The 24,591-nt window shown below is 45.3% G+C and overlaps 1 protein-coding gene across 1 annotated transcript in view; it reads right to left on the bottom strand.

Annotated features, from left to right (window-relative positions):
• Positions 1–24,591, bottom strand: part of Fry (FRY microtubule binding protein) — a 254,501-nt gene that overhangs the window by 148,616 nt on the left and 81,294 nt on the right. Inside the window, 5 exon segments of the mRNA XM_028878084.2 lie at positions 529–697; positions 9,919–9,999; positions 10,115–10,194; positions 10,413–10,503; positions 15,148–15,287. Of these exon segments, the coding sequence (XP_028733917.1) occupies positions 529–697; positions 9,919–9,999; positions 10,115–10,194; positions 10,413–10,503; positions 15,148–15,287 (561 nt within the window).

The following is a 24,591-nucleotide window of genomic DNA, read 5'->3' as shown; positions in this document are numbered from 1 at the left end:
TGATTTAATAATGGTATTTTGTACCAATACATTCAACCTAAGTGGAACATATCATAAAGGGAACTTTCTCTTAAATCCCTAATTTTCCACAGTAGCACAGTACACAGCACAGTCCTCGGTGGCTGTGTGGCTGACCCGGAAAATGCCATGACTGTCATGGCTCAGCATCACTAGAAGTTTAGACTACATCGTGCCAGCAATCGAAAGACTCAAGTACAAAACGTGACCTGGGAGTCTGAGGCAGGAGGATTGCAAGTTTGAGGCCAGCCTGGTTAACTAAGAGATACAATTAAAACGTTAAAAAGTTCTGGGGTTGTAGTGTAGTGGAGGAGAGTTTGCAAGGCCCCAGATTCTACCCTCAATGCTGCAAACGCTCTTTATAACGAGAAACACGGTTTCTATTGTGTGTGCATCCTGCCGTAGTGCTGAGAAGTTTGAACGTGCCTGTGTAGAGTTCTCACATTCCAGCTGCAGTATTTTGCTGGAAGGCACTCCATGAGGTAAGCAGCTGTGGCTCAGGGACCTTACCTGCATAAATTGGAGGGACGCCTCGAAGTCCTCCACCGGGTACATCTTAATCCTGAAGAATTTCATCCCCATGATCAAGCTGATGATGCTCTGCACCACATAGGGGCTCTGCTCTTTGTGCCGCAGCTCCTTCAACTCTGCCATGAACTTCTTCTTGACAGCCGGGAACCTAAGAACACAGGAAAGATTACCAACAGTCAAGAAAGTCACTATCATCAGGGCCTGCAGCATCCGAGACTGGGCGAAGTGACGGGCCCTCAACTCAGGTGCAGTGCAGTGGCCCTCAGACCATAAGGGCTTGACAGGGTCCAACTGGCTCCTTTTCTCCCATTGTTCAATAAGAAGGTCCACATCCCTTCCCCTTTGTCAATAAGATGGTCCACATCCCTTCCCCTTTGTCAATAAGAGGGTCCACATCCCTTCCCCTTTGTCAATAAGACGGTCCACATCCCTTCCCCTTTGTCAATAAGACGGTCCACATCTCTTTTGGACTGAGCTCTATTGCTGTCTAAACCCTCTCATGATGGTTCAGCTCTTAACTCAGGCATACCGGACAGACAAACACCCCTCCATTTTCTCAGGCTTAGCTACCACCAAAATACTTGCAGGTCCCTAGGGCCCAAAGTGATTGACAGCGGGCATCCGAGTACAGCTTATGGGATCAGCTATTTCTGACAGTGACCACAAATAATTTTTGGACCTGTATCTCCAATAATGCCTAAAATACCCCAATTTCCATTGCCAACGTTTTCTGTTGTTCTTGTATAATTTTAGGTTGATGATCATGGAAAAAATGTATTTTTAAGTTGAGGGAAATGTCTAGTAATGGGAAAATTGAAATGATATCTGAGAAGAAAGGGTGAAGATTGGTGCATGCCTGTGACTCCTGCACTCCAGAGGCAGAGGCAAAAAGAAGGATGATGAGCTTGAGTCTAGCCTGGGCTATATGGCAAGACTGTTTCCAAGAACCAACTGCGGGGATGCATCTCAGTCACACAGCACTAGCCCTGCCTGGCAAAGTCCTGGTTTCCTGGTACCATAGCAACAAAAAGATAAATAGGAACGAGCTGTCTATTACATGCATGGGCTTGTAGGGTATGAGCTGGTGAATGAAGACAGGTACAAAAGGTGCATTCCCTGTCCTCTGCTTAAATGATCTGTATTGTTGGAAAAGAAGAGCAATACCAACTACACCTGTAATAGGGTTTTTAAAAACAAGTCAAGGATATAAAACTGATTGTTTGGGCCAAGCGAGGTGGTGGTGGTGGTGGTGGTGGTGGTGCACAATTTTAATTGCCACACTTGGGAGGCAGAGGCAGGTGGATATCATGAGTTTGAGGCCAGCCTGGTTTACAGAGCAAGTTCCAGGACAGCCAGGGCTACACAGTAAGAACCCGTTTCAAACAAACAAACAAACAAACAAACAAGTAAGCAAGCAAAGCAAAACTAGTTGCATTTCAAGCTCTAACTCAGTCACAGGTTTTTCAGGCTTTGGTAGAGGATGTGGACGTAAAAAACATACTTGAAAGTGTAACATCCAGGGTGAAGCTTCCCAGTGGCTGTTCTAAATGGACAGACGGCCACTGAGATGTGTAGATGTTGGTAACATTGGTACATGGTGTTTTTTACTTGGGAGTTCTTTATAATAATAAAGCTTCAATAAATAATAATAATAATAACACAAGAATCCACCCTAAGGCCAGGAGAAGAGGAAGTGTAGCAAATCTTTCACTTAGGAAGGGCAACTGTGCTCGTGAAAGCTGAACTTTCAAAGAGTCCTCTAGTTCAGAACAACTCTTGTCCTGAAGTAGAAACGACAGGACCCATGAGAGGACCCGTGAGAGGACCCGTGAGAGGACCCATGAGAGGACCCATGAGAGGAAGCGGGCGCAGAGACGCTCCGCCTGCAGACACGGGAGCGGCCGCACAGCCCCATCCTTACTGAAGTCTGCAGCCTGTAGGTTTTCTACATGTTTGCTGCCTGTCTTCTTAGAAGGGCAGTGGGGCAGGAGAGTTCATGGCTACTGAGGATTTGAACGCATCTTGAGTGAGGAATTCTTTAGCAGGCTGGTGTCATAGCTAAGGGCTCATTCCTGACCTGTGCTGGCATTTTATGGGCTCCTATAAAACATCTGCTTTCAAGACAACATTCCAAACTGGCTCATCCTGGCTGGCATTTCTGACATTTCTTGAATACTGTGGAAATAAGGGAGGAAATATTAGCTGTATTATGTTTTGCAAGTAAAAAGATCACAGGGATTGTGAAATTTCAGATGAGGATTCCAGCAAAGAATAAAATGTAAATTTTATGAAATTTAGAAAGCTTGATTTGATGTTAGGTAACACCTATTTGAGTGGAAACTTAAAACTGTACTCTTAAACATTTTAAATATAAGTTCCAAACTCCAATAACATCATTCTTTTCTATGTCACATATACAGATATGTATACATGTATATATACATATATGACATATACGTTCATTAAGACGACAATGGTGATCATAGAGGCAAATGGACGTCTTAGAGGACTCTACAGCACCTCAGCCACACACAGTCACTCTTTAATCCTCAGGGCAGCCCGTGAAGGAGACAGCTGTGTCCTTTTCAAATATCAAGACTCCAAAACCTCATAAAGCGGCACAGTTGATGGATGACGGAGCCGGGGTCTGAAGGCTGTGGCTGACCTCAGGTGCCTCCTCTTAATCCTCGTGCTACCCAGTAAGGCTAACTGCAGGGTTTTTAAAGTATGTTCCCTATGTGGCATGGTCTGAAAACTTGCTAAAAATACATTCTCTGACCCCTGCCTAGATTATGGGATTATTATGGGTTGTTTATTCTCTCTCCTTCCCCACCTCCAAAAAAAAAAGTCATACATAAAATGGGTGTGACTGCACTAGGAGACAGGTCTTTGCAGAGGTAAGGTTAGACGAATTGTCTGGGGTGGGCCCTCACTCAATATACCTGGCACTTTTTAAAGACAAGATAACTGGAACGCAGGACAGGCAGAGAAGACCACACACAATGAAGACCAGCAAGAGGGGAACTTCTCACAGGGTGGTGGTGGTGCACACTTGTAGTCCCAGCTCCCGGGAGGCAGAGGCAGGCAGATCTCCATGAGTTCAAGGCCACCCCGGTCTACATGAGCAAGTTCCACAGAGAAACCCTGTCTTGAGAAGAAGGCAATTTCTCTACAGGGAAATCACCCCTGCCAATACCTTGAACTTGACGTCTGCAACTCTAAGGAAATGTCTCAGTAAGGCTCCCAAGTGAGGTGTCCTTGTCACAGCATCCCCAGTATACGGAAACACCGTGTGGGCAACTGCCTAGCCAGCTGATGCCCACAGCTTGACAGTGGGCTGGCCTGACAGGCTGGGACACTTTCCTCAACTACCCAATCAGCGACTGTGTGGATGAATACAAGAGACTCTCAAAATTGCATGCTGGCCTGTGGTACAGGTCTACAACCCCAGCTACTCAGGAGGCTGAGGCAGGATGTCTGGGATACAGAGCGAGTTCCAGGCCAGCCTGGGCAACATAGAGAGAGAGACCTCGTTTCAAAAGAAAAAGCCAGCAAGCCAAGCAAACATTAACAACAACACGAGGGCTGGGGTTAGATCAGGGCAGAGTGTTTTCTTAGCACGCTGGAGGACCTCCAGGTTCAATGGCACTTGTTCGCCTAACATATGCAAGGTCCTGTGGTCCCACTACCACAGAAAGAAAGAAGGAAAGACAGAAAGAAAGGGGGGAAAAGAGGAAGAGAGATGGGGATGGGGTGTGGGGAGAATGGCCCCCAACTGGAATGTGTTCTAGTTCACTGCTTTCCTGTTCTCTTGTCTACACCCCTGGCTGGACACAGGTCCACCAGGTCAGGCACACAGTAGGTACAAAGCAACCATGCTGAGTGCATTAGTTGCCTACACCCCTGACTGGACATAGGTCCACGAGGTCAGGCACACAGTAGGTACAAAGCAACCATGCTGAGTGCACTAGCTGCCTAGGAGTGGTGGTGTCTGCTGACATGGAGGTGGTTAAGCACAAGTTGTGCACACCCTTGCACACCCACACTGAGGATGTCATTGGGAAGAGTCTCACAGAGTGAACACGGTTAGAACGTTGTTCAAAGTTGAGATGTCATTAGTATCAATTCACTTCTCCTGGTGAACAGAGGCATTTCTCACAGGAGAGGCCCACAGTTAAACGTTTGGTCTTTTAATCCTAATCCACAGCTAAAACAAGGAGAGTTAGGAAAAAGGCAGGTTGCTTACGTAACTCAGTACGTCAATACTATAATGAGATATGGCTATTTTTTCCTGTGAAAAGTTCCACGTGGCATAACCTGTTATTTTACGATAAAAGTAACCTGCAAATCTATTTCCATTTAAAATCTATTTTATAATGACTTTTTTGTTTTTAAAGAAAAATACATTTTGTCTCTGCTTTGGTCTTTCCATTAATACTTCATTTGGTGCCATATTTAGCATATACAGTAATTAAGCAATGACTCAGTTTGTGGTATTCTATGAAACTCACATACAGGGGCCTGTAGAGATGAGCACCAGCTGTTCTTACAGAGGACCTGGGTTCAGTTCCCAGCACCCACATGGTGGATTACAACCATCCATAACTCCAGCTACAGGGGATCCGACACCATTTTTGGCCTCCGCATGTACCACATGCACATAGTATGTACACACACACATGTGCGTTAGAAAAAGGAAAGAAAAGAAAAACACATAAAGATGAGCCTTTGCTTTAAAATGTATAGTACATAGGTATGGAAGAAAAGAAAAGAAAACCCACGGTTCAAATCTATGAATCTTTGAAGCAATCACGTTCTAAACAAACAGTATCAAATTTTAACTCAAGTACTTAGAAAATCCATTTTTAACTTAATTTCTCTTTGAAAGACATTAGTACTATATTTGAGTATCTCAATATCAAAACAGACCTTACAGCCGGGGATTACGAGGCATGGCACTGGTTCTGCTAAAACAGAGAGACCAAACAGAGCCTAATAACTGAGTCACAAGGGGGACGGGGGCTGATATGCAGTGTAAAATCAGAATGACGTTATTCAGCTTTATAAAGGGGGGGGGGAGTTAAACACACTGTGCCAGCCAACCATGCATCCTTTCCCCTTCCTATTACAAAGCAAGCAGATACTTCCCCCGCCAAACAAGAAAGCAGTGGTGTATGCAGACATACTTCATGGCGTGACATTAAGATTGCGCCATTTATCAACAAAGACGGCATGTTGCCTGGCTGAGGACGTCACATGGGCTGTCTGAGTTTGTGAATACTTTAAGAGCAGACTGGCCAGAGTATCTTCTCAAGTTATAATTAACTTGGAAACTATCAACACATAACTGATGGGGGGAAAAAAGACCTTTAATGAAAGGAATCATGGAATTTGCCAATGAAACGAGAGAGCTAGCACATAACCAGTTTGAGGTATTTCTTATAATCACGTATAGCGGCGGTGGTGGCCCACGCCTTTAGTCCCAGCGCTCGCTCGGGAGGCAGAGGCAGGCGGAGCTCTGTGAGTTCGAGGCCAGCCTGGGCTACAAAGCAAATTCCAGGACAGCCAGGGCTACACACAGGGAAACCTTATCTTGAAAAACAAACAAAAGACTACAATCAGGACAAATTGGCATCATGAACATAAAAAGCATACAGGCTTAGTGGATCCTGCCTCTGAGCTGGCACAGGGTTGCTGTAGTCCTGGGACGCCTCTTCCACTCGCTCCTCCTCCTGCCCCCTCTCTTCCCTTCAGTATCACTCTGTAGCCCAAGCTGGCCTGAAACTTATGTAACCCAGGCTAGCCCCCGCCTTGCAGGGACCCTACTGCTCTAGTCGTCTGAGTTTTGGGGCAATGGGCTTGAGCCATCACATGTGGCCTGACACTACTTCTCACCTTGTTCAGAGTCCGCATAACAAGCGTGGTCATTTGACAGTGTCCAGTGTGATGCATTATTCATAAAACTAAGAAGCATACAATTTTATTTTCATGTTATTTTAGCATACTAAACTCTCTAAATTAGGTTAAGAGCACTGCCTGCTCTTCCAGAGGTCCTGAGTTCAATTCCCAGCACCCACATGGTGGCTCACAACCATCTGTAATGAGATCTGGCGCCCTCTTCTGGCCTGCAGGCAGACATGCAGGCAGAACACTGTATATGTAATAAATAAATAAATTGTAATAAAATAAAATAAACTCTCTAAATTATAGTATGAGAGAATGATGCTGGAATAATCACAAGGAAAAATACTGAGATTATAAGAGTGTGGTGAATTAGCAAATACATGTATTAATGCCTTCTTTTAAAAATCATTTCTAGACTGGGTGGTAGTAGCACATGTCTTTAATCCCAGCACTTGGGAGGCAGAGTCAGGTGGAGCTCAGTGAGTTTGGGGCCAGCCTGGTCTAGAGTTCCAGGACAGCCAGTACTGTTGCAGAGAGAAACCTTATCTTGAAAAACCAAAACAATAAAAAAATAAAAAAAAAAAAAACAAATAAAAAAAATCGGTACACAGGGATTAATTACCACAGAACTGCAGCTCTATTCAGCTTAATGCCAGTAAATTCACTATGCAATTAAACGGAACTCTTTCTAAGATGCATTATTTCTCCTTTCCTGAGTGACTCACGAGTCACAATTATCCTAATAGATTTTTTTTTTTTAAAAGTACACTCCAGACCCAGGCCCAAGGGCACCCAGTGCCGGGGAGGCCAGAAGAAAGCAGCGTATCCCCTGGAACTGTAGTTAGAAGCGGTTGTGAGCCAACCACGAGGATGCTGGGAACTGGAGTCAGGTCCTCCAGCTCTTCAGTCCCTGCTTTAATTTGTACGTGTACTTTCTCTGGTTCGATGCTGTCACTATCTGCCTTTGGCCTTGACACCATCTCCCAGTGCCGGTGGCCTGCCCTCCAGAAGGTCCCCCTTCTCTTTCTAACACTGATGTTTTCCTGTGTTGGAAAACCAACAAGTCATTTGGGTGGGCAGGGCACATGGATCAGAGTGAGACAAAAAATCACTGTGCGGCATGTTGTGGATGGTTCTGTTTTCTGTGGTCTTCTCTCTTTTACTGGGTGAGGTGTCTGTGTAAATATGTGAAAATGTTTTGGAGGGGTCTGTGAGAGGGCTTAGGGAATAAAGGTGCTTGCAGCCAAGCCTGATGACCCAGAGTTCAATTCACAGGACCCAATAGTGGACAGAATCAGCTCTTGCCAATTACCCCTGCCCCTACCTAATAAGAGAATAATGATAATGATGTAAAGAGTTTGTTTTGATAAATTATGTATTTCTATGCTAAGTGAGGAAATCCCCTTTCTCTGGGGTGGGGCAGGGGTGGTAGATATTTTTCTTTTCACTGTTCCCTAAACAATACAGCACGTTAACTGTTTACTTAGCATTCCCAGGGTATTGGGGTTCTAGGTTACCCAGATATGACTTAACTGTATGGAGGAAGAACAGAGCTTATATGTAAAGCCTGTGTGTGCTGTTCACGTGAGGCTTGAGCATCACAGATTTTGGTATCCATGGGAACAAGGTACGGAAGTGCACACACCAAAGGCAGCTGTGTTAAGAGAACGCTAAGCATTTTCCTCGTTAGGTGAGTTGATACGGTTTTAAAGATAATTTTTAAATTTTTGTAAACACTTTTACAATTGGAGCACTTCACACACGTATAGAACGTGTTTTGATGAAACCCAGCCCCACCCCCTCCGACTCTCTCCTACCCCCTCTTCCGCCCTCCCCCGGCCTTTTCCTTCCCAACTTGATGTGCTCTTTTTAAAAACCCATTGAGTTCACTCAGCCCTGGCCGTGTGTGAGGAGGTGGGGGAACTAGGGCCTGGGCAGACTCTCTGGTCCCACATCCCTGAAGAAAATGGAACCTCTCTCCCCCAGCAGCCATCAATTGCCAATAGCCCCTCAGGCAGGGAAGGGAGGGCATGAGTCCTCCCCCCCTCCGCCCCTCTTCCTGGGATTTTGGCTTGAGAGTTCTTACATGGGTCTTATGCATGGAGCCATAGCGGCTGTGAGTTCAGACGTGAAACAGCCCTGTCATGTCTAGCAAACACTGTTTCACTGCAGGCCACCTTGACCTCTGGCTCTTAACAATCCTTCTTCCTTTCTTCCCTGATGCTTGCTGAACCTTAGAGACAGGGAGTGTGATACGGATGTCTCATTCGGAGCTGAGCGCCCCACAGTCTCCCACTGTACTTCGATCAGCTGTGGGTCTCTGTATTAACTGTCATCTACTGCAGAAAGAAGTTTCTTCCATGAGGGCTGAGGGATGCACTAACGTATGGGTATAAAGAATTCCATCTTGCTGGGTGGTGGCGCACGCCTTTAATCCCGGCACTTGGGAGGCAGAGGCAGGTAGATCTCTGTGAGTTCGAGGCCAGCCTGGTCTATAGTACAAGTTCCAGGACAGCTAGGGCTACACAGAGAAATCCTATCTTGGAAAAAAAAATAATAATTCCATCTCTTGAAGCTAAAAGTCTCTCCGAGGACTGTGTTTCACAAGGATTGAGGCATCACTTGCTGTAAGCTGCTTGCTTGGCCTGAATTCATACCATATCCTTAGCTCATTTTACCTAATCTAGACATTCAGGCTCTTGGCCGACTTGCCTCTGGTGAGTAGGGTGTGACGTCACTTCTGGAATAAGTTTATCACTGCTCACAGTCTAACAGGGCTCTGTTCTAGCCTGCTAAGTAGCATCCTGGGGCCAGATAAATTTAGCAACGAGAATTTCCCCCCGACTTGTTTCCATGACAATGTCTGGGGCATTTTTAGCTCAGATGAATTCAGTAAGGTCTGTAGTAAAAGGGACATTGGAGAGTGGAATTTTCCCACTTAGAGATGATAGATTGTAACTATCTGGTCCTGGAAGATACAAAACTCAAATGGGAAGAGCCAATAAACATCTTTGGAATATTTGAGCACAGAAAAAAGCAGTTTGGTCAGTTCCACTTTTTCTTGGAAGCCGTGGCCTGAGACGCAGGGATATAGTGGGAATTGGCCCAACTGCCAAGATGAAACAGCTCGTTTGGACTTGCTTTGAAGGAGTTCAGCGGCTCTCAACCCTCCTAATGCTGCGACCCTTTAATACAGTCCCTCACGTTGTGGTGACCCCCCAACCATAACATTATTTTCCTTGCTACTTCATAACTGTAATTTTGCTTCTGTTATGAATCATAATGTAAATATCTGATATGTAACCCCTGTGAAAGAGTCATTTGACCGCTGAAGGGTCGCGACCCACAGGTTGGGAACCATTGCTCTAGTTGGTTTCAGGATGGGCACGTATACCAAAATTAATGCCAGTTCCCATGGCAAATGCTTTTTCAGTCAGGGCACTCCGGGCTCCAATGTTCCCTTACTTGGCTTGGGCCAGTACTCCGATGACCTCTGCATACAGATCCGCCACAATGTGCATATTGCCAGTGTTGGGACCCAGGTACCTGAGTGAAACAGAATTAGACAAGTTAGGGATCTGGTGGCCAGAAAAGAGCACACAGATCACTTAGTTTCAAGCTCTCAACTTTGTCAGTACCCTAAGGCGAGAAGTCATCTTACCCTTCTTTGTATTTAAAGTGTTTGAAAGCCAGGTTGATAATATCATGTATTAAGCTGTCTATTACAGGATGAAGGGGAATCTGAAAAAAAGAAGATCATGTTGAATTTGGAAGGGATTATTAAATGGCCTGTCAACCACAGTGATTCTACTAATTACATATATGTGATCCATTGCAGTCAATGAACATGATTCACATTGCCTAGTATTTGGAATTCATAAGCCATAAACTCAGACCTTTAAAACTTAATTAGTTTTACAAAGTGTTAACAAAAGAGTGATAATAAATGAATTGCTCACCTGTTTCAAAACTTCTATTAACACTAACGAAAAAATAAAGTCAATGGCGAGGTCCCGTCTTTCCATTAAATAGTCTCGCTGCTGTTCATCACTACAAAGGTAAAAACATCACAGTAAATGGCTCTGAAGTCACATTTAGGGGGAAATACTTCATCAGAAGACTGCTCTCAGCCCCAATGGACCGGGACTCTTTCTGTTATGAGGAGATCACACATTACCTGCCTAGGAAGGCTGCTTCTGTTTTTACTATGGTTCAATGGGCACATACTGCCGGAATGTATGACTTCAAAGATCCCAACCACATAAGCTGAAGTAGCTAGCCATCTGTGGGTCTCTAGTCTCGTTCTGTGGACTTCTCTATAGTTCCCTTACAGCCCAGGAATGCTACTGTTCATAAAATCTGATCCACACATGAGACGGCGCTTCCACGGTGGAGGTGTGTATGCAAAGGACCCTGGGATATAATGCAGCGATGTAATTAACGGAAAGATTTCACAAAAGATCCTAAGTCACAAGAAGCTAGTATCATCATCAGTGGGAGTGAGACCAGCAATGCTTTTCTGCTCCTTCTTACTGTCCCTTCATCACTTGGGATTTGTTGGCGGGAGGAAGGAATCGAAGCTGGAAGAAAGACCAAAATGAAGCCGGAAGAAGGAGCAGAAAGGAGAGGGGGAGCCGTTTGTACTCATTCAAAGGTTAGGGAGCCCAAAAAGGAATGTCAGGGGCAGAAATGCATCATGCCTGTCCCAGTTTCCTGCTTCCTGGGCACTCTGAAACTCTGAAAGCGATTGACACCCTCGGCCTTCAGCGGCGGCTGCTGCAGGGACAGTGAGGTGGAAGGTCCTGACTTAAAGCTATGTACGACTCTTCTGCTTGCTAGTCATGTCTCCGCCTACGAAATGGAAATGCAAATAATACAGGTGGAGTGTCCCCCGCCCCTGAATACTGGGGACCAGAGAGTCAGATGTTCTCCGACTTTGGAGTATTTGTACCTGTGAAATCTTAGGGAGAAGACCCAAATCTAAAGATGAAACGCGCTACGTCTCACGAGTCCCTTCTATGTACCCTGATGGCAACTAGAACTGAGCATGCTCCCGGGCTGTCCGCCTCTGTGGTGTAAGATCAGCTGTGGAACCATTTTACTTCCGACTTCCTGTCAGCATCAAACCTTTTTTTTTTGAGCATTTCAGTTTTGGATTTTTCCATTTAGGGATGGTCAACGTTACTTACATGAAGGTTTGACGTGATCAGGCACATACAGTATTTAGTGTAATCTCCTAAACACATAAAGTGTCTGTACTTGTTGAGGATGATAGGATATGCATTCCTTTGGAAGGTATTTGCAAAATAAGCCAAAGGAATTTTAAGCATGGAATGCTTTTGTTTTTAGGTATGAGAGAGTAAGAAGAAAAGGTGGGATTTAAGATATATATGTATACATGTACACACACATATATACATATGTACATATATGTATGTATATATATACATATACATATATATCTCCACACACATACATAAACTTCTGGAAGTGCCTGTGGGAAGTCACATTTGAGTAGGTTGGTGAGGTTAGGAAGGGAAGTCATGAAGGAAAGCTGTGGTTTCACTTGTCCAAGGGAAATCATTTCAGATCGTTTATGAGCAGCTGGCCATAAGGAAGCCTGCAGCAAATCCATCTGAAAGTCCTTCGAGACCCACTTGAGCTAGACGGCTAGAAAGTGGTGCTGCAGTCGGGGAACGACATGGCACGAAGCTGTATTCACAGAGACGATTCTCCTGTGGAGACTGAGATGTGCGCACACAAGAAGGAGACAGGGAGTTTGAAAGCAGGAGCAAGAAAGGTCTGAAGACAGTCGGCAGCAGCAGAGAGCACTTTCTCTTCAGATGGGTGGGAAGAGCTCTTTAAAAGTGGCCGGAGAGTATGGTGACTCCACACTGCCTGCCCGAAGGGAAAGCTTGACACCCAAGCTTGATTCTGAGACTCAGCCACAGTGGCGCTGACGTCCCAAAGCTGTCCTCTGGCCTCCACACAAGGGCATGTACACATGCACTCATACCCCCCCTCCCTCCTCCCCTTCACTCCCCCTCCCCCAGGAATAATAATGATAATGGTGATAATAATAACAAATAAAACTTAGAATTGTTTCAAAAGGAAAAAGAAAACCAACCCCCCCCCAAAAAAAACCCCAAACCTTTTAAAACCTTTTTAAATCTTTGATTATTATTTAAGAAGGCAAATTGTGCTTTCAGATAAAAGATAAATACTTTTCTAATAATTAATTCAATTTTGAGACCTAGTTGGTAGGAGCCAGAGGCATCCGATTCGCACTTTTGGCAGTGAAAATGTTGCTATTACACTGATCTTAGAAGCCATGCCCCAGGGTCAGTTCCTCCCACTCAGCTATTTTCAGTTGCCCAGGCCTCTCCCTGAAGTTCCCCTTTTCGTCTGGGCCTCTATGTCAGGCACTCATACCCTCACCCTCTCAGCTTGTTCCCAGGCACAGATTTTTTTATATTTTGAATGTTGAAGCCTAGCTAAAACACTACTGAGGTAAACTTAACTGTTCTAATTCTGTGGGCACTTGACCTCAAAACTGACCCTGGTTTCCTGCAAAGAACCAGTAGTGTTTAAAAAACAAAAGCAAAAACAAAAACAAACAAACAAATAACAACAACCCCTGCACTTTCAGTTCATCAGGAAATCAGCTCACACAGAATCTAGTCTTGGTAACCTGATTCTGAGAGGGCAGAGGAAAAAAGACCAAACTCACTTAGTTCAGTTCTTACAAATGGCTGCAGGGGGCGGATCTCTGTGAGTTCCCAATCTGGGCTACAGAGTGAGTTCCAGGAAAGGTGCAAAGCTACACAGAGAAACCCTGTCTCAAAAAACCGAGAGAGAGAGAGAGAGAGAGAGAGAGAGAGAGAGAGAGAGAGAGAGAGAGAGAGAGAGAGAGAGAGAGAGAACAAAGATGCTTCATTAAAAATAAAAGAGGGGTTGGGGATTTAGCTCAGTGGTAGAGCACTTGCCTAGTAAGCACAAGACCTTGGGTTCATTCCTCAGCTCCGGAAAAAGGAAGAAAACCAAACCAAACCAAAACAACAACAAAAACAAATGGCTGCAGGGTCCCTGTGGAGAGTCACCCCCAGGGAGTCCCCCATTCACAAGCCAAATGTCTGATAGAAGTGACCTCATACATTCAGTGCAAACCACTTTCAGACACAGACAGAAATTCTGCCACCAAATTTTAACGTATTAAAAAGTTATTCTTGGGCCAGATGGTGGTGATGCATGCCTTTAATCCCAGCACTCGAGAGGCAGAGACAGGCGGATCTCTGTGAGTTCAAGGCCAGTCTGGTCTACAGAGTGAGATCCAGGACAGCCAGAGCTACATAGAGAAACCCTGTCTTGAAAGAGAGAGAGAGAGAGAGAGAGAGAGAGAGAGAGAGAGAGAGAGAGAGAGAGAAAGGTTAAACCACTTGAAAGCAGTAGGTATATGATTTCTGATTTTTAGTAGTGAATTTCAAGTTACTATGTTTAAAGGCATTTTTTTTTTTTTTTTTTTTTTTTTTTTTTTTTTTTTTTTTTTGGTTTTTCGAGACAGGGTTTCTCTGTGTAGCTTTGCGCCTTTCCTGGAACTCACTTCGGTAGCCCAGGCTGGCCTCGAACTCACAGAGATCCGCCTGGCTCTGCCTCCCGAGTGCTGGGATTAAAGGCGTGCGCCACCACCGCCCGGCTAAAGGCATTTTTTTAAATGTACAATGAATTCACGTGGAGAAATAGATGCACTTTAACATAGCCTCTTTTTTTTTTAATGCTTTCTTTTTTTTTTTTTTTGAAAGATTCATTTTCATTTTAATTATGTGTAGGTGAGTGCAGGTGCCCGAGAAGATGAAGGAGAATCTGATTCCCAAAGACATAGATGGCTGTGGGATGCCTGATGTGGGTCTGGGAACCAGCCCAGGTCCTCTGCAGGAGCAGTACATAACTTCAGATGCTCAGCCATCCCTCCGGCCCAGCATCTGATTATTATTTTTTAAAAATAGTTCTAGCAATCACTTTTCACATCCATAATTCTTTTCTTTCCTCAGGTGCCTAGGTAGAATATATTAACTTCAAACTTAGGGAATGCAATGTCTGCCTAATATTTGGGAGGCACACATTAACTTGAGCCCACGAGAATGTTGTCAGATGCTGAATGGCTCTGGTGAATTCCACTTCTCAAATACACAGGGAAGAGGGATCAGAGAGTACCAGACATGGCTCTCAGCTGTCAGGAGAAGTCACAGACATGAACTTAACTTCCCCATCTGTACCCTCACACTGAGGTGCGGAGAGACGGCCAGCCTCAGGACTGCCACGGCGGGGACCCTTCTACCGTGGTTCACTAAACATTCCAGGTTCCTGGCTAACAGGCTGAAATGTCTGAGGGAGTTTCTGAGCCTTCAGCGGCCTGATCTTGGGTATAGACTCTGGGAGTGGGGGCTGTAGAGAAAGGGAAGTGAGCAAGATGCTGACCTGGGGCCTACGTCAGCCTGTCCCAACACACGTATAAACAAGGCCCTGTGCATTTCCAACCGGTGACAGCCGTCAGTGACAGGGTACCCCACATGCCTCTGCCGGGGCTCCTCCTGTGAAGTCCGAGAGGCCGGGGTGCCTCATTTTGATGCGGATTGGAAAGAGGGGGCCTGAGAGAGGCAGGAATGAACACAGCATCCTGACCCCAAAAGAAAGTACCTTTTGGACTTATTGCTCGTTCTCGGTCTGTATTCGTGCGATTCGTCCTCGATGCCGTTTTGCCTCTTGTACCAATCAAACAGCGTCCGCAGGATGGAAGGCAGGCAGTACTCAGAGAGGGAGCTCATGGAGCTGATGACCTTCAGGGAGAGAGAGACGAGGCCATCAGAGGGCTTGTTGGCGGGGCCAGCTCCCGAGACACTGGCTGTGACATAAATAGTCAACCATAAGCGGTACGCACCGCCAAGTTTCCTTACACATGGCCGCCCAGTCATTTCTTTCATAAGTTAGCGTATTCTGGGGAGCATGGCAGACATTTCTCGTATTATAATAATAATAATTCTATGGCTCAAGACAGCTCATCCCCCCGAGTGCCTTCCATTGCAAGGCTCAGATGTTCCCTGCATTTGAGTTCTTTATGAAACCACCGCCATTATTCACCATCGCCATCTACCATAACATCTGTACCTGCTCAGGTCTTCAAAAGTTCCTATAGCGTAAATCAATATAGTTCAGTCCTAAATGGTTAACGTGAAATAAAGTAAGCCAAGCTCCCGAACAAATAACCTTCATGACAAAAAGAATGAATGTTTTCTACCAATAAGCAATCATTTGAGCTACATCCCCAGTTAGGCTCCGGGTACCAAGGAGTAGTAATTTAATTGTATTACTTTAAAGGAAAACATTTAATGTATACATAATATACACATATAATGTGAACCCCCCCAGTCACCTACTTCTTCAGCTAGGCAAGCTAGGTCTAACTTCCTTTTAGAGTGAAGTGGTCTTGTGAGCAGGGTTCCCCACCACCCCTTTAAAACCCTTCGGCTGAGCAAACACGACTTTTCCCTCGGATTCTACTTTTCGATACCTTAATCTTCTCCTCTGTAACAACAGTTGTAAGCACATGCACAAGAATCACGGGTTAACAGAAGTCAACATAAAGATGATGCTGTATTTAGACCATTCTGTGAATCTGGCTATCAGCCTTTCCAAACGGAAACTAATCTGTTCATTTGAAAAAAACCAAAAAGTGACCTTTATCCACCCTGGTTATGCCCACAGCCATCATACATTTTCCTGATGTGACTGTCCATGTCACAGTAACTGTTTGGAAGAAAGCAAGTCATGGGAAAGATCTCCTAGTTTTTGCTAATGTTATTCCAATATAAGAAAGAATATTTGGGGGCTGGAGAGATGGCTCAGTGGTTAAGAGCACTGACTGCTCTTTGGGAGGGCCCAGGTTCCTTTCCCAGAATCCACATGGCAGCTTACAACTATTTGTAACTACAGTTCCAGGGGACCCAACACCCATGACAAAACACCAATGCACATAAAATTTTAAAAAATAAGTTAATAAAAAAAAAAAGAAAGAACATTTTGACTGGTTGGTGGTGGTGCACACCTTTAATCCCAGCAGGCAGATCTCTGTGAGTTGGTGGCCAGCCTAGTCTATAGAGTGAATTCCAAGACATCCAGAGCTGTTACACAGAGAAACCCTGTCTCTAACACCCCCCACAAAAGGGTGTGGTGGTATTGTGTTCCCCAAAATATTGTGCACCCTAATAAACTTATCTGGGGTCAGAGACAGAACAGCCACAATATTAAACATAGAGGATAGGCAGTGGTAGCACACACCTTTAATCCTAGCACTTGGGAGGCAGAGTTAGGCAGAAATCCATGTATTCAAGGATACAGCCAAGCATGGTGACTTACACCTTTAATCCCAGGGAGTGATGGTAGAAGGCAGAAAGACATATAAGGCGTGAAGACCAGAAACTAGAAGCATTTGGCCTGGTTAAGCTTTCAGGCTTTTGAGCAGCAGTTCAGCTGAGACCCATTCTGGATGAGGACTCAGAGGCCTCCAGTCTGAGGAAACAAGACCAGCTGAGGATCCGGTGAGGTAAGGAAGCTGTGGCTTGTTCTGCTTCTCTGATCTTCCAGTTCACCCCAATACCTGGCTCAGGTTTGATTTTATTAATAAGAACTTTTGAGATTCCTGCTACAAAAGGGAAAGAATATTTGGGTCTGGAGAAATAGCTCAGCAGTTACGAGCACTTGCTACTCTTGCAGAGGACTGGGTTTGGTTCCCAGCGCCTACATGTCAGGTCAAAACAACCTGTAACTCCAGTTCACCGGATCTTATGCCCTCTTCTGGCCCCCACCGGTACTGCACACATACGGTCTCACATGCATGCATGCAGGCAAACACTCATACACGTAAGATAAAAATAAGTCTTTAAAAAAATAATGAAAGGGTATTTCTCCAAATTGCCACTGACCAAAATGCTTTAAATTGGGACCGTACTTTAACTCAGTGGTAGTGTGCCCTGGGTTCAATCCCTAATCCAATAAAATACAAGTGACAATTTAAAAAACAAAATACTTTGATTTGGGAGATAAAGTAGATTTTTTGATAAAATGGACCAGAACTCACAGTCCCTCAGGTAGGGTAATGGTCTCAATCGTCCGATTTATAATAAAGTTCCAAATGCACTTGCTATTTCAGTGCTTAAAACTGATCTGGGGAGGACCAAGGAGACATGGACACTGGCTGGAGCACGGTTTTTATTCTAGATGGTATCCTGGAACAGTACAAAGAGGGATCAGGGAAAGTCAATTAACTGTAAATAAGGCATACATATAGGTTGGTTGGTAATAATACACCCATGCTGGTTCCCTCCGACACATGTGCTGTGGGAATATGAGACGCTGGCAGCAGAGGAAGGTGGCCGTATTGTGCTATCTGTGCAACTTTTCTATAGACCACAGACCATTCTAAAATAAAGCTGATTAAAAACTCTTTTGCAGCTGCAGAGATGCCTCAGCCGTTAAGAGCACTGGCTGCTCTTGCAGAGGACCTGGGCTTGATTCCCAGTGCCTACCAAGCTGCTCACAACCATCTGTATGCAACTCTCATTCCAGGGGATCTGACTCTCTCTTCTGGCCTCTGTGGGCACTGGTCACATGTGCACACACACACACACACACACACACACTCATATACAACATTTTAAAAGTATGTAAAATTTAGCCAGGTGTGGTGGCGCACGCCTTTAGACCCAGCACTCAGAAGATAGAGGCAGGTGGATCTCTGAGTTCGAGGCCAGCCTGGTCTACAGAGTGAGTTCCAAGATAGCTACACAGAGAAACCCTGTCTGGAAAAACAGAGAGAGAAAGAGAGGGAGAGAGAGAGAGAGAGAGAGAGAGAGAGAGAGAGAGAGAGAGAGAGAGAAGAGAGAGAGAGATCAGTGACAAAACCAATCTTGTGTAGGATATCATAGTCTCATGTCCTTACAAATCTATATAGGAGACAGGCTCACATCTCATCCCCAAACATCTCTGTGTGGAGCTCACGGTATTCAGCTGCTTTGCTTGGGTATAATCTGTACTGCTTAGGGTTTTTAAATTTCAATTTTATTTATTAATTATTATTATTGTTTTGCTAACTTGACACAAGAATGGTCATTTTGGGAAGATGGAACTTCAACTGAGAAATTGCCTCTACTGGATTAGCCTGTGGGCTTTTCTGTGGGGCATTTTATTGATTAGCAATTGAGGAAGGAGGGTCCAGCCCACTATGGGCGGAGTCACCCCTGGGCAGGTGGTCCTGGGTTCTATATTAAAGCAGGCTGGGCAAGCCACAAGGAGCCAGCCAGTGAGCAGCGCTCCCGACGGCTTCTGCGTCAGCTCCTGCCTCCAGGTTCCCGCCTCAGCTTCCCTCAATAACGAACCATGATCCAGATGTGTCAGCCGAATAACCCTTTTCTCCCCAAGTTGCCTTGATGATGGTCTTTTTTTTTTTTTAAAGAATTATTATTATTTTTATTTATTATCTATACAGAAGAGGGTGCCAGATCTCATTACAGATGGTTGTGAGCCACCATGTGGGTGCTGGGAATTGAACTCAGGACCTCTGGGAGAGCAGTCGGTGCTCTTAACCTCTGAGCCATCTCTCCAGCCCGACGACGATGGTCTTTATCACAGCAACAAAGAAGCAAAGTAAGACCCGCACAGTCTCAGGAGAGGGCGCCCATGGGATCCTGCAAACCCCGCTCCTCACTGCAGCGGTCCCCACAAAGCCTGTCTTAGTTCAAAAGCATCAGAGGGGATGACAGGTCAGCAGGGGGACGGATGTGCCCTTCTCTCTGTCCCTGGCCTTCAGGAGCCAGGCTTTCTAGGAGGAAGGGAGGAATCTGCAGAGGCCTGGCGCTCAAAGCCCAGGAAGGGAGGAAGGTCTCGCTGGCTGTTTGGTTACTCGACTCCTCCTTTAGCGGGAAGTGGAGCCAATGGCCACATGAATTCCGGCTCTGTACTGCTGCTGAAGGCCGGCAGGCGGGCACAAGGATGTCCTTGTTGCCTCTGAATAATCACGCTCCTCCACCATCGATGGGCCAGAGACTGGGCAGCAGGTGGAGACGGAGTATACGGAATCACAGGCTCATTTCAAAGGGTGTTTTCTTTCTGGGAGTGCATAGAAGAGGACTAAATGTACTTTGCAAATGTTCTAATATTTGCTTTGGCTTTTTATGGGTAAATAGGCTAAAAGAGACTGTCCATTATGCGGCAGTGAAGAGGGTGGCTTTTCTGAAACATTTCATTATCCTTGCTGAATGCAAAGAGGGACGCTTCACACATAAACGTGTGAATACTTACTTCGTGAGGTCACTCCTTATTTTATAGTAATAAGACAGATTTGTCACAAGTGGTGCACTTAATGCACAATTTAAAGTCACTCCAGTGATGGCTCAGTTTTGCAAACGAGTTCAAGTGCCAAGCAACACTGGGGGTCAGGGAACCTACGGTGTAAACTCTGTAAAATACTGACATTGTAAAATAATCGCATATGCAGTTCATTTTACTCAATCATACACTGCACTACTGTTTAATTACAGTCCTTTTAAGTGGCAACAGGCTTAAAGACTTAATTCAATACCTTTTTGGGGAAGATTAGTAATCATTTTTTTTCATTTTTAACATCTTGGTTTATTTTATGGATTATATATCATTTTACATGAGTAATTTCAGAAATACCAAATAACACTAATAATGTATACATTCAACATCAGTTATTTTAATTCTTAATTGATTTTTAATTTTCATTTATACATTTTTAAAGACTTAGTAATTTTTTGTATTTTATGTATGTTTTGCCTCCGTGCATGGATATACACCATGTGCATGCAGTACCCACAGAGACCACAAGGGGGCATCAGATCTCCTGGAGATGGAGTTACAGGCAGTTGTGAGCCACCAGATGTGGGTGCTGGGAACTGAACTCAGGTCCTCTGCTAGGGCAGCCAGTACTCTTACTCACTGAGTCGTCCCTCCAGCCTCTCCATCACTTACACATTTTAAATAGACATTCGCTGCACTGTAGAATTACCATGAGTGTTGAAACACCGCAATTGCATATTTCCTTTTTAAAGAAAATCGCAAGTGCTCACCACGATGCTGTCTCAACTCGAGTATATGCATACTCGAGTTTCCTGGTACTAAGAGGTGTTTTTTTCGCATATTAACAACATAAGGTGCCCAACAGTACAGGACACAGACAACACCTGTAAGAAAACCTGAAAAGAAGTTACTCAGAATGTTTGAGACGTTATCTGGAAATTACAGCACTGAATAATAACACAAGCAAAGTACGCCATACTGCTCGGCAAACACCTCAACTGAACGTCTTCAGAACCCAGCAGGAGGTGACTGATCCTGCCCTTGGCACATTTTCATAATTTCCCAAGGGCACTGAGAAGCTCAGAAGGTCTTGGCTTCACATTACAGCTCCACGGCCTGGCACCGTTTCTCTGAAGCAGAGTCGTAAACCTAGGCCGGGAATACTTAATCTCACTGGATTTTAATGAGGACAAAAAAACGAGACGCTATAAAATGCAGGGCGCATAATAAACCCTCCAGAAGGTCAGTTTCGTTCTTCCATTTCCAAATATTGAAGTGAAAGTCCAGATGTAAAGCACATCCGATTTCTGCACAAAAAAGGGAAACTATGGAGAAGGTGAGCAACTATGAACCACCCCTCAGACAAGGGTCACTATCTGGATCACACGAAGAGGCACAAACATTCAGCCCCCGACCCTCAAAACTGCCCACCAGTCAATAAGCCAATGAACTCGGTTGACAGTTCACAGGGGAAGGAAACCAAATGGGCACTGAATATTTTTAAGTGTTCACTTCACAGCTGGAGTGGTCATCCGCCCTTGACACTGGTCTATCAGGGGTCGGGGAGGGGGTGACGATGCCCAACATCTCCCCAAAGAGCTGTAGGCCTTTAGTGGCTGCTGCTGGGAAGGGTCCCAGTCCTTGGGGGTGTAGCTGTCCTTGCTGGAGTAAATGACACTCCAACCAAGTTCGTGCATGCCACTCGTAAAAGAAGTGGGACGCAGACACACAGACAGACAGACGGACACAGTCATGAACCCAGGAAGGGGACTTGTTGGGAGGGAAGGGTTCGGTGAGGATGGGATGGAAGGAAGGAAGGATAATGGGGGCTGGAATCAAAATAGATGATATATATATATATATATATATATATATATATATATATATATATATATATATATATATATGAGCTTGTGAAAGAATGTTTTTTCAAGTGTTCAACATCCTCAGGTCTTGAGGAAATGCAAATCGAAACTACTCAGAGCGGCCACCGCGCTCCAGTCAGGGTGGCTGTCGTCAAGACCGTGAAGGAGGCGAGGATGTGGGAGAGAAGATGGCTTCCAGTGTGAGGAAGGTAAACGGCTGCATCCCTGTGGAAACTAAAACCAGCATGTCGTAGAAGGGAGGCGATCCCGAGGCGGAGGGAGACACATTTTTTCTTCAGTGGTACAGCCTCTGGTAAGGCGTCCATGTTCCTGTAAACACCTCCCTCCAACCTGCCACGCTTCTGTAACTAGCCCTAATGAAAGTCCCGAGTCTGACTCTCTCTCTCCTCCCTCCCTGCTTCCCCTTCCTTCTTCCCCTCCTCTCCTCCCTTCCCCCTCCTCTCCTCCCTTTCCCCCTCCTCTCCTCCCTTTCCTCCTCCTCTCCTTCCTCTTCTCTTTCTTCCCCTCTCACCCATCCTCTTCTTCTCCTTCCTCCTCCTTCCCCCCACTTTCTCTCCCTGTCTCTCTCAGACACGCACTCAAGCAAGCATGCACGCACACACGCACACGCACGCATGCACGCACGCACGCACGCACGCACGCACGCATGCGTAAAAAGAAGCCCGTTGGGAAGAGGAAAGGGATTAACATGAGTAGGATGAGGAAAAGAAAGGTAATGGTGGGCAAATGTGATCAAAATACATTATGTACATGTATGAAAAGGTTGTTATGAAACCAATTATTACATAGCATTAATTAAGAACGGGGGATGGGGGTTAGGAACGGGAAGAGAGGAGGTAGGGGAAACTGTGGTTGGTATGTGAAAATAAATGAAAAAAATTAATAAAAAAGAAAACATTTTAAAAACTGAAACTAGAACTACCATATGGCCCAGCTATCATATACTCCAAACGCCCTCTATACTACCTCAGAGACAGGGAGGTCAAAGTAGCTCAGGTGTCCTGTAGCAGGAATCTTAAAAGTTCTTATTAATAAGATCAAACCTGAGCCAGGTATTGGGGTGAACACTGGAAGATCAGAGAGTCAGAACAAGCCACAGCTTCCTCACCTCGACAGATCCTCAGCTGATCCTGTTTCCTCAGACTGGAGGCCTCTGAGTCCTCATCCAGAATGGGTCTCAGCTGAACTGCTGCTCGAAAGCCTGAAAGCTTAACCAGCTAAAAGCTTAACCAGGCCAAATGCTTCTAGTTTCTCATCCTCATGCCTTATATACCTTTCCTTTCTACCACCACTCCTTGGGATTAAAGTCTCGATTTCTGGGATTAAAGGCGTGATGAGTCACCATGCCTGTCTGTATCCTTGAACACATGGATTTCTGCCTCTGGAATGCTAGGATTAAAGGCGTGTGCTACCACTGCCTATCCTTTATGTTTAATATTGTGGCTGTCCTGTTCTCTGACCCCAGGTAAGTTTATTAGGGTGCACAATATTTGGGGGAATACAATACCACAGTGTCCATCAATGGATGAATGGGCAATGGAAACATGGTCCATACACACAATGGAAGATGTCCGTCAATAGATGAATGGGTAATGAAAATGCGGTCCATATATGTAATGGAATTTCATTCAGTCATGAAGAAAAATGAAATCATGGAACTTGTAGGAAAATGGACGGAACTGGAAGGTACTATAGTGACCAAGGCAACCCAGGCTTCGAAAGACCAATTCTGCATGCTCCCTCTCATGTGCTGACCCAGCTTTAAATTTTTATATATATGCATTCATGTGGGAGTGAGTGTGGGCGGAGGCTGAGAAACTAGAAAGGGGGTCCGTGTCATGGGGGGAAATGGGCTTTCAGGGACAGGGTGAGGAGGATAAGAGAAGGCCTTTGGTATGAAAGGGAAGGGGGAACACTGTGGGTGGGAGCATACAGTATTAATGGGGACCAGGGAGACAAAGTAGGGAGAATCAACCAAAAATATGCACGTATGAAAATGCTATAAAAAGTCTGGTACTTTATATGCTAATGGATACAATTTAAATGATCCTGATGAGATTATTGGCTGAATGACCAAAGCTGATGGCAGAATTTTATCCACCAGAGCTAATCAAATGCATTTTAGGGGCAAATGCAGTGGGAGAGCCTTAACTATGACCTGTCCAAGCACCAACGCTCGGGGCCTCTTTGAGAATCCATGGGGGGTTAGCGTATGCTCCCACACTTCTGACTCCAGAATATAAGCACAGGGTCAAGCACCTGCCAGCTTCCTGATGCTTGATACAGAGCGGGCTGAGCGACACATGCTTGTCCACCCTGAGACTTAGGCGGGAGGTATCGAACCCTGACCCCCAAGTTTCCTTTGGGCTATGACTCACTCCTAAGGCAACAAGAAATGACAATGAGCATCGTAGCTAGAGCCATCCTGGAACCAAAACCTGTCACCTCGCTAAAGCCTGTTAGTACAGCGTCCATCTCACCTCCAAGTCTCAGTTACCTTCACGACAGCAAATGAAAACCAAACACAACCATTGGTGTTCACTAGTGTAAGTGGGTCTGTGGGAATTGTTCACTACCAGGCCTCACCGGATTCTGCTCTCCTCTCCTCACCCCCTCCTTTGTCCTTTCTTCAGGATTCTCAGTCTCTCCTGCATCACAGATGCCTCTTCTCCCCACACCACCGTCAGCTCTCTCCGTAGTCCTTGACAGCTGATGTCCATTCTGGCCATACCAGGGGTGTCTCTCGTCTGACGTATCAGCAGGGACAAAACCCGGACGCCAAACAGTGGCCTTTACTGGAGTTGTATCTGCCGAAGTCTCCAGAGCAAGGGACACTATTTACTATTATTCATCATGGCTTTCCTGGAAGGTCTTTCCTCTC

This window comes from Peromyscus leucopus, chromosome 23 (genome assembly GCF_004664715.2).
Source record: "Peromyscus leucopus breed LL Stock chromosome 23, UCI_PerLeu_2.1, whole genome shotgun sequence".
Lineage (NCBI taxonomy): Eukaryota > Metazoa > Chordata > Mammalia > Rodentia > Cricetidae > Peromyscus > Peromyscus leucopus.
The sequence above is the reverse complement of the archived record's forward strand: the minus strand, read 5'-3'. Positions and strand labels throughout refer to the sequence as shown.